Raw genomic sequence first — 11011 nt, forward strand, 5'->3', positions numbered from 1 at the left:
TACACCTGACCTGTAGCTGGTGCCAGTGATATGACAGAAAAACACGTACCTGAGAGATGTCTAAAGCTTGATTCGGATGCTGTTGCGTGCACTTAGTTTGTACCGCTCTAACTGTACATTGTCTACGTGCATACGCTTCTTCCTCACCCCGTTCCGTCCCTGAAGTCATAGGCGGTTGTAAGTATACTTTGTGCTCGAAGGTGAATCGAACGCTGCTGTGGAGTAATTCTTCTTGAATACGGAGTACAGATCTGGGCACCACTCTAAAAAAAACATAATTTGGAATTAGAAAGGGTTCAGAGGAGGGAGACAAAACTGATAAAGGATATGGAGTCATTAAGTTACGAGGAAAGGTTAGCCAGTTTAGACATGTTTACTTTAGAAAAGAGGCGTCTAAGGGGAGATATGATTACTATGTACAAATACATTAAGGGTCAATACAGCGAACTTTCATGGGAACTTTTTACCCCAAGGACTATACACAGGACACACGGTCACCCCTAAGGTTAGAGGAGAGGAGGTTTCACAACCAGCAAAGGAAGGGGTTCTTTACAGTAAGGGCAGTCAAGATATGGAATTCATTGCCTGGGAAGGTTGTGATGGCAGATTCAGTAGATATGTTTAAGAAAGGGTTAGACAAATTTTTAGAAGAAAAGGGATACGACCATTAATTAAAATGAAGGATAGTAGTGGATACAGGGAAAAAAATAGGACTGCAATATTGGGTCTGGAAGGATTTTTCCCAATTGAAACAAATTGTCGGTTGCTTAATCTGGATCAATTTAAAATATAAGTGCAGGATCGCAGGAGATCCAAAATAGATTGAACTTGATGGACTGGTGTCTTTTTTCAACCTCATCAACTATGTTACTATGTTACTATTTTTACTATGTTACTATGTTACTATGTTACTATGTTACTATGTACACATCATGAGCAAAAAAATTGCCAGTTCTGCTCCTTAATGAATGAGGCCCATATATTGTGATTGTTACATGGGAACATAAACGTATACCTATTTTGGGTTTAGAGACCCTATAATAAATAATTCTGATAACTGATGAGCAGTGCGAGGAACCAAGATTTAAAAAACAAAAACAAAAAAACACATTATCGTCTCTGTACTGTAGGGTCAATCAATGGCCATCACAGAGGCTCTGAATTAGGATAACGAGAAACTAATTGCAAATTGTACCATTAATAATTCAGTAATTAATTTGAAATGTAATGTTTGTGCTGAAACAGGGATCTGTGGACTTCTGGCACTTTCAACGTGACAGCTCTGCTGTTTGCTTTCAGAATAATTACGGCTGTGTATCAGCATGCTAGACATCAAGAGATAATCATACCGAGGGACATTTTTAGAGTTTGAAGGGAGCATGTCCTAGCTCAACTCTAAATTGCAGGGTAAAAACAAAGCTGTCCATTAATTATAAATACAAAAGAAGCCCAGTGGTGGATCCAGGGGGGGGGGGGGGGGGGGGGGGGGGATCAGGGCGATCGCCCCCCCTAGCAGGGGCTAGCTGCCGGCGGCTGCACACTGTGCAGGTCCGTTCAGCAGTGACAGTGTGCTGCCCGGCTGCTCTGATTGTGTTTTAAACACAATCAGAGCAGCGGGGCAGCACACTGTCACTGCCGAGCGGACCTGCACATACTGTGCAGCCGCCGGCAGCCTTAGAAGTCGGAAAGGGGGCGGGGCCTAAATCGCCCCCACCCCCTATATCGCCCCGGATATAGCAATTTCCTATATCCGCCCCTGAAGAAGCCAAGGCCAGTGTAAGGTTTCCCGGCACCCTAGGCAAAATTTCAAACTACCCCTTCCCCACCACACACCACCTCACACACACACCAAATACCCACTTCCCAGACTTTCACACACTTCACTTTTGTTAAAAAAAAAAGAAGATAGGCCTGACCTCCTCCAGCGGTCCGGATGCAGCGATGTTTCATACAGAACGCTGCCCACTGCTGTCCAGGGGCAAGCACAGGATTTCTAGAGGGGAGGTATCCAAGCGTTAGATAAATTTGAGAAATTGACCCATCACACTGCTCCCCTGCAGCACACAGCCCCCCTTCTTAACAATGTCCCCCCAGAGAACACCGCACCCCTGCATGACAATGTCCCCCCTGCAGCACACTGTCCCCCTCTTGACAATGTCCCCCCCCCCCACAGCGGACACCCCCTGCAGCACACTGCCCCGTCTGCTCAACAATGTCATATATGACATATATTACAGCTAATTATAAAGCTAATGCTGCCAGATTTTGCATAATCAGCAATTTTTTTTCTAGAGACGGTGCATGTGAATATTTCATGTGAGTACATTCGTTTCCTGCAGTACCCATGCATAATTTAGGCTACCACTGGCAGACATTGTATCCATGCATACCTTACAAGAATACATTGATGTAACCATTTATATTTCAGACAATCAGGCTGTGATCATATTACATCCATGCAGTGCTGCAGACATTGGGAAACGTTCCGTGCTCTGCATTCTCCATGAGATTACCTGGGTAAGTGACTGTATCAATGCAAATTACGTAAACTTTGTTTATTCTTTCTTTTATAAACGGTCTACGTGTTAATCTATTTTAAGTCCATCTATAATTTTTAGGAAATATTTATTCCTGGAGCATAATGCAATTTGCCAGGATTTGAGATTTTATGGATTTCAGCGATTGGAGAATACAGGGTCAATGTTGCTGGCTAAAAACCTCAATTCCTTGTCCATGTTGCCTCCAAGGAGCAAGACATCCTCTGCAGCCACCCACTGTGGATCACTGTGTTCCCACAGACATTAGTTTAATAACTTATCTCATGGAAAAGCCACCACACTGAAAACTTGGGAGGCCCCGACCCGATGAATGCCAGTGGGCCCCCCAGATGCCCGAGGCCCCTGGGCTCTAGCACAGTTAGACCTCGGGGTTAATCCGGCCCTGAATGGATCTCATTATTCCTGCATGCTTCTGACCAGCTGTTGGGGAAGGGGGGGTATATGGGGATTGTAGTTAAGATCAGGCTCGGCGCTCCCATTAGGCAACCTTAGGCAGTTGCCTAGGGCGCCGGGACCTGCAGGGCGCCGCTGACTAGATTTTCTAATCTAGTCAGCGGCTCGGGAGAGGGTTGCAGCGGCGGCGCGGTGCCGCCGCTGTTTTTCAGTGTCCGCGGCGCATCGGTGAAGTATCACACTGTCTGTCACTGACAGACAGTGTGAATAAAGTTCTTTCCCGACGCCCTTCTCCCCTTCCAGCATGCATCACTCCGCCTCTGTGTGAATAAGGCGCGGATCAGCTAGAGAAAAGAAAGAAAAGGTAAGTAAAATCTACTTATTGTTTTAGTGTGTTCGCGGCGGGGGGGGGGGGGGGGGGGGGCGGTGAAATTTTGCCTAGGGCGCCGAGAACCCTAGCACCGGCGCTGGTTAAGATACAATGCTCTAGTGCATGCAGTGATTTATCTTCACCACCATCTTGTTCCCCAGCTGCAGGCCACCGTAAGAATATACTTTGGTGATGCACACTTAATACTCTGGGCCTGAATCATTACTGAACGTATCTGGCTGTTTTGAGCATATCCTCCGCAATATCAGCCTGCGCCGGCCGGTTTAGGAGTGAAAAAAGACTTATTACAACCTACGCTTTAGGGGAGTGAACGGGGTGAGGAATGGACGGATTCTCTGGGCAACATAGAGCGTTCCCATTCAGGGACATCCAAGTCAGATCCCATCCTGCCATATCTCCTGCTCCAGCTAGGGGTCCAATCTAAGTGCTTGTACTGGTGACATTACAATATCTGGTGACATTACTTGCTTAAATAAATAAATGATAAAATGAACCAGTATGTATGTGGGCTAATAAAAGTGTTTTTAATAATCCAGACACCATTTTCAGTTGGTCCAGTACAGGTCTCAGCAACCCCAATCTGCCACAGTCTGGGCATGCTGGTGCTTGTAGTGCTAGTGTTCACCAGGCGGACGTGTGTATACTTGCAGATAACAACGTAGAGATGCAGCGTGACAATGTTAGTAGATAAATGCTTTAGGACACAATGTAATGTAATTAAGTGTTATATACACTAGAGACAAAATTATCTTGACTGAGACAAATAAATGTTCCACTTTCCATATGAAATACAATTATATACAAACACTTTCATATTGATTGTTTACCCTTTTAAAAAATACCATGGGAATATTTTTTCCTATAGTCCTTCAGATGGAGATGACAAAAAAGTAACGTGAATAGAGGGTCATAGCCGGACATTGACCTGAGCCGGAGAGGTCAGAACACAAACAGCTGATTAGAAGTTACTGTAATTGCTGCAGGTGTCATCATTATAGGTACATTTGCACCAGCCCTCCTAAAAGGCATATCTGGGGGCGTATCCTCATTTATTTATGTCCCACAAGGCTCTGTTCTTGGCCCTTTTTCATTGTACATCTCTTCACTTGGGGCACTAATTCGCTCATTCAGCCTCCAATACCACCTCTATGCTGATGACACCCAAATCTATATCTCTTCCCTTAACCTCTGCGCTCCGTAATATCTCATGTAACCAACCGTCTTTCCGCTATCTCCACATGGATGTCCCAACGCTATCTAAAGCTCAACATGTCCTAAACAGAGCTTATTATCTTCCCCCCTACCAGAGTCACCACCTGCCCTCAAATCTCCCTCACTGTCAGTAACACCACAATCTCCTCAGTCTCCCGAGCCCGCTGCCTTGGTGTCACACTTGACTCCGCCCTCTGCTTTATTCCTCACATCCAGACTCTCTCCAAGTCCTGTCGACTCCACTTTAAAAACATTGCCAGAATACGCCTTTTTCTTACTCAGCATGCTACCAAAACTCTTATCCATTCTCTCATGATCTCCCGTCTTGACTACTGCAACCTCCTGCTATCTGGCATTCCTGACACCCATATATCCACACTTCAATCCATCCTAAATGCTGCTGCAAGACTGATCTTCCTCTCTCACCGCTCCACATCTGCTGCACCACTTTGCAAATCCCTACACTGGCTCCCTGTGTCCTCCTGATTCCAATTCACATTACTCACCCTTACCTACAAAGCTGTCAACAACACTACCCCTGCATACATCTCAAATCAAAATACTCTCCCTCCCGCCCTCTTAGATCTACCTCTGACCAGTGCCTTGTCTTGTCTCTGGTAACCACCTCTCACTCCCGCCTACAAGACTTCTCCCGTGCTGCTCCCCACTTATGGAATTCCTTACCACATCCAATCAGGCTTTCCCACAGCCTTCAAATCTTTAGATGTTCTCCAAAAAAACATTTCTTTATTAGACCTTACCTTATCCCCAATAATACTGCTCACACTAATGCACCCCCACAACTTTCCCAATCTCCACTCTGAGCCACACTCGCTCCTCTTGTTTCAGCTGTGCCCTCCTCCACTTAGAATGTAAGCTCTCTAATGAGCAGGGTCCTCCGTACCCTTTGTTTTTATGTCTGCGTTTATTTTGTCTACCATGTATGTCCTGTTTTCCCTACTGTACGGCGCTGCGGAGCACTGTGGCCTTTACAAATCAGCGATAATAATAATGCTAACAATCTACAGACCCTGCATGTACTCAGCTTACACTGCCCCCAATGCCCCTCTCCAGGGGTAAGATGATACAAGTCAATCATCATCATCCTCATTTATTTTTATAGCGCCACTAATTCCGCAGCGCTGTACAGGGAACTCACTCACATCAGTCCCTGCCCCATTGGAGCTTACAGTCTAAATTCGCTAATGTACACACATAGACAGACACACACAGAAAGAGACTAGGGTCAATTTGTTAGCAGCCAATTAACCTATCAGTATGTTTTTGGAGTGTGGGAAGAAATCAGAGCACCCGGAGGAAACCCACGCAAACACGGGGAGAACATACAAACTAATTAATAATAATAAATCTGACCGAAAGATAAATGACTGAGGGTAGAGTTAATAATAATATATTATTTATTTATATAGCACCACTAATTCCGCAGCGCTGTACAGAGAACTCACTCAGATTAGCCCCTGCCCCATTGGGACTTACAATCTAAATTCCCCAACACACAGACTAGGGTCAATTTGATAGCAGCCAATTAACCTACTAGTATGTTTTTGGAGTGTGGGAAGAAATCAGAGCACCCGGAGGAAACCCACGCAAACACGGGGAGAACATACAAACTAATTAATAATAATAAATCTGACCGAAAGATAAATGACCGAGGGTAGAGTTAATAATAATATATTATTTATTTATATAGCACCACTAATTCCGCAGCGCTGTACAGAGAACTCACTCAGATCAGCCCCTGCCCCATTGGGACTTACAATCTAAATTCCCCAACACACAGACTAGGGTCAATTTGATAGCAGCCAATTAACCTACTAGTATGTTTTTGGAGTGTGGGAAGAAATCAGAGCACCCGGAGGAAACCCACGCAAACACGGAGAGAACATACAAACTCCACACAGATAAGGCCATGGTCGGGAATTGAACTCATGACCCCAGTGCTGAGAGGCAGAAGTGCTAACCAATAATGCACCAAAATCTAGATAGGCAGTAAGCTGCACTCTCGCAGTACATAAAAACATATCTTATATACCTCCCAACATGTCAGCGGGACAGGGGGCGTGGTCACATCACAATGAGGGCGTAGCCACACTCCCAGAGGGCTGCCTAGCGCTGTATTGGCTGCCCATTAGAAATCTCCATTCTGCAAACGTTCCCACCCTGGGGACAAGCACATCCCTAAAATCGGGACCGTCCTGCTGAAATCAGGATGGTTGGGAGGCATGATCTTTTTCAGAAAAAACAGGGGCTCCCCAACTATAAATGTGGCCCTGAATGTTTTAAACTGCTTTACATATTTGCTGTATTAAACAGGATTTTATATAGACCGAGTAAGACAGAGGAGTGGATTTCTCAAACCTTCTAAAAAGAAAAAGTGGAAGTGTTGCCAATAGCAACCAATCAGATTCTAGCTGTCATGTTCTAGAATGTACTAAATAAATGATAGCTGGAATCTGATTGGTTGCTATGGGCAACATCTCCACTTTTTCATTTTTAGAATGTCTCATAAATCTACCCCAGAATGTTATTTCAAGTGACCTATGTTGAATATTCTTTTATCCTTGGTTTATATGCCCACATTTGTGTGCCTTAATCATCATTGCAGGGTATGTACAAAGATGGGGAACGCAGCTTTACTGAAATTATTGGGAGTTATTGTGAAAGTCTGTATTTACACCACCTCTGAGCTGGTGTAAGTTTGTGGTTATTTTGCGTGATGAGCCTGCTCTACTAAATCAGGAATGCCTCCTAATATTTCACCAATTATTTAAATCTCTCATCCAGCAAAATAAAGTCATATTTTCAAAGATTGGTGCCTCTCCAACAGCGGTCGGCGATATCACCCATCCATCATGGCTGGCTCTCATCCTACGTAACAGATGCTCACAGTTTAATGGGCAAAGTGAGACGTAATTCTATAAAAAACAGGTGACGGTCTGCAGTTCTACCGTTTGTTATGCTACAATGGCACTTGCCGGACACTGGGAATTTAAATGTATAGTTTTATTTTAACCCACGATTGTATAAATCACATTTTTTCTTCCCCGTGTTATCTCCCTGTGACCCTTTAAATGACGGTGACCTTTGCTTTAACAAAATGCAGTGTGTGCAATGCATTCAGAGGAAAGAGTGCGTTTAGCAATAAAATACTGTCGAGCACGATGCAAGTCATTTAAGCTGATTGTATGGTATATACCCAGCCCCCTCACACAACCAATGCATGCAGAACAGCTGAAACTGGCTGTACCACTGCAGTGAGCAGCGAGAACGGGGAGGTGAGCAGGCAGCAGATTCACATTATGTGCATGTAGCATCGAGCTGCAGGGAATGTGAGGAGATGAGGGAGGGGTCTCCTACTGTAAGAGGTTAGAGGGGCATTGGATGTTTCCAGACTGCTTGCTGATCGAGCCTTTCTGCAGGGGTCCTGTGTCTGTGCCCAACGGCTGGAGGGGAGAATTGTAGCAAGAGGCCAAGACTGCAAGTGTTAAATCCATCTTCTTCTACACCATGGACCTACTGCAATGGTGGCCTGAGAAGATGCAGCCTTCTTCCCTCCTCTATGCTACAATGGGTGCATGACGGTGGCAGATCTGATTCTCATTGTGGTCCCCCCACAAGAAATCTGTGAGTATTCTCTTTGTCCCAGCTTTATCGGTGCAGCAGACATGTGCAGTAACCAAGTCAGCTTGCAGGATGAGCAGTGCAAGTTCTATTCCTATATGTTCTACCAGGCTGTGAGGGACCAGGAGCCTGTGTGGAAATTAGAGGAAATGAGAACTATGGAGTATTTTCACTGGGAGGAAGATGCCAGTATGAGATGCTATTCTCCCTCCGACGCTCTGATGTACGCAGTGGTGCATAATCACCTGCGTTACGCCCAGTATCTGCTGTCTCACTTCCCAGAGGATGCCCTCAAGGTGCCAGGGATCAAATTCTGCTGCTGCCCCCCGTCTGCGCCCCACCTGGCTCTGGCCGTAACCTACGATAGGAGAGACATTTTAATCATGATTATTAAGATCTCCCACAAACTCCCCAGTCTCCACTCCTACATCAACAGGGCCAGCTGTTTCCATCTCTCCGATGGGAAGACCCCGCTTCACCTGGCCTGCGAACTCCTGAGCGCCGAAACCGTCTTGATCCTTCTAGGCAATGGGGCTTCCCCAAAAATCATGGACCGCAAAGGGGAGACCCCTCTGGATATCATTTTAGAGCAGCTCTGGAGCTCGAAAGTCAACGTGGAGTCTAAAAAACTGTGCCTGTATTATCTGATGCTCTTCTCCCCATCCCTGAACTTCAAGATGAGGAAAATCTTGCAGGACAATCCAAAATTTTGGACTCCTTTGCTGGGAGAGGATAAATTTGATTACCTGGTGGGCAACACACCTGCGACCTTGTACCTGACGGCTATGCAGAAAGTCCTCAGGTGTCTATCTCCTTCCCACTTCCCACAGAGCATCTTGGCCCTTCCAATACCTCATGCATTAAAGCCATTACCTGGACCAGATTAACGACAGGCATGGACTGTGGCAGGCTGGCGTACCTGGTCCCTACAGCCAACCCCTGATGCTTCTCTCCCCTTCCCCTGAAATATTAATTGCATTGTAATGTACAGAGACATGTGCGCAGTCAATTAATCTCAACCACTGCAGACACGTTACCGACTATTGTCATCAGAAGGGGCGGTGGTGGCATTAATCAGATAGTTTTACAGGTCTAACAAGGAGGCTTTGCTAAGAGAAATTCATTTTTACTTTTGAGTTGCAGCAGAAAGACTAAGGATGTCGGTGGCTCTACAGATGAAGATGAACTACAACAACACAAAGCATGCTCTGGTACTCCACGTCCTATCCAGCCAACGAGGAGTTACAGAACAACGGCAGCCGCAGTGAAGAGTTCTTGAGACTCCTGCACTTAGGGCTGCAAATGTCACTTTTTTAAACTCTATAATCTGCTTTCAGCACCGCCTGCACATTGCAAATTGTAACGCAGCTGGTAAAATGGTTTTGCCTGCATAAAATATGCACACTATATATTATTATTTGTTAATATGGTAAGATATGTAAGTACAGTATATACAGCATATATACATATATATTTATTGGGAGTGAAATAAAAATCAAATAACTATTTTATAGCCGGTAAAGGGGCATATGTTAATAACAGCTGTTTGTTTTTCTAAGAAGCTGATCTTTGCATGTGTAGATGTGATAGTGTCGTAGGATGTACAGGTCTGCAGTAATCAATCCCTCTATCTCTGTATGTAAACTGTGTGTATCTTTTGTACATCAATAGCGCAACATTTATAAAACCAGCATGGAGAGAAAACAGTAAATTAATAACCATGAGCACGTGTTTTCTTTAAACTGCGTAATATTTTGAATCACCTGGAGAGATCCTAAGGGGGGTATTCAATTGTCCGCGGGTTCGAGCGCGGAAAAACTATTACCGTTAATACGGTAATCTCTCGCTGGATTTCAGCTCGCAGTTCCCTGAGCTGCGAGCTGAAATCCAGCGAGTAAATTACCGTATTAACGTTTTTTCCCGCGCAGGATTACCGTAATAACGGTAATCCTGCGCGGACCGCGGTATTTTCAGCAATCCCGCGGACAATTGAATATGCCCCTAACGACATCAACAGAGGGCACGGCTTACACAGAGCTCTATTTATAATGTAACCAGGATGTTTTCCTTGGTATTAAACATGACCCCCTACCCCCCAGATACTGGAGATGCTGCGCGTTGGTCTAGAGATGATTACTAAGGGTTATCTTTTTTTCTGTTGTTTCCGTAGCACATTGCATTAAAATGTTAAACTAATCTGCGCACTTTACGTTATCACAGAATAAATGTCTTTCCTGTCAAGGATGTTGGTTTTATAAATGTTGCTCACGAGAGCCAAGATGTAAGGATTCAGCTTTACGGTGGGACTAAACGCGATGACACTTATTTTGCAGCGTGTAAGAGGCCGCTTCTACTATGAAATGATAATGTGCTGACTGACATTGCTGAGAGTGGGCTGTACTCTGCTGTATATAATCAACTCAAGAACAATGTATGTCAGAAATCTCTGATTTTCGGTTTTATTTTATATTAAGTGTGATATGTACATGAACAACGAGGTATAAAAATCAACTGTAATAAGAAAATGATGCTGGTTTTTTTTTAAATTAAAATGGATATATCACCTACACTGAACCAATAATCAGGATAACGCCCCCCTTATCATTTCACCACAAACTAGTGACATCAGTGAGGTATGAGGCACATATTGCCTCATACCTCAGGGATGTCATTAGCTCATAGTTCATTGATTGGCTGGATAGTGTTTAATAATGCAACATCTGCGTCCATTGTGTGTAGGGGGAGGGTCTACTGTAAGTCAATAACGCTGCCCGTGGGTTGTCCGTTAAACACGCACATTATGAAACAGTTGTCG

The 11011-nt window shown here is 44.6% G+C and overlaps 1 protein-coding gene across 1 annotated transcript; it reads left to right on the forward strand.

The window, feature by feature from the left end:
- The first annotated feature begins 7796 nt into the window (after window positions 1-7796).
- LOC142144980 (ankyrin repeat domain-containing protein 9-like) lies at window positions 7797-10724 on the forward strand. Its single transcript, XM_075204379.1, has one exon. It carries the CDS (start codon window positions 8151-8153, stop codon window positions 9081-9083), a length of 933 nt encoding a protein of 310 aa, XP_075060480.1. The 5' UTR covers window positions 7797-8150; the 3' UTR covers window positions 9084-10724.
- The last annotated feature ends 287 nt before the right edge of the window (window positions 10725-11011 follow it).

This window comes from Mixophyes fleayi, chromosome 3, assembly GCF_038048845.1.
Source record: "Mixophyes fleayi isolate aMixFle1 chromosome 3, aMixFle1.hap1, whole genome shotgun sequence".
In the NCBI taxonomy this organism is placed as follows: Eukaryota; Metazoa; Chordata; class Amphibia; order Anura; family Limnodynastidae; genus Mixophyes; species Mixophyes fleayi.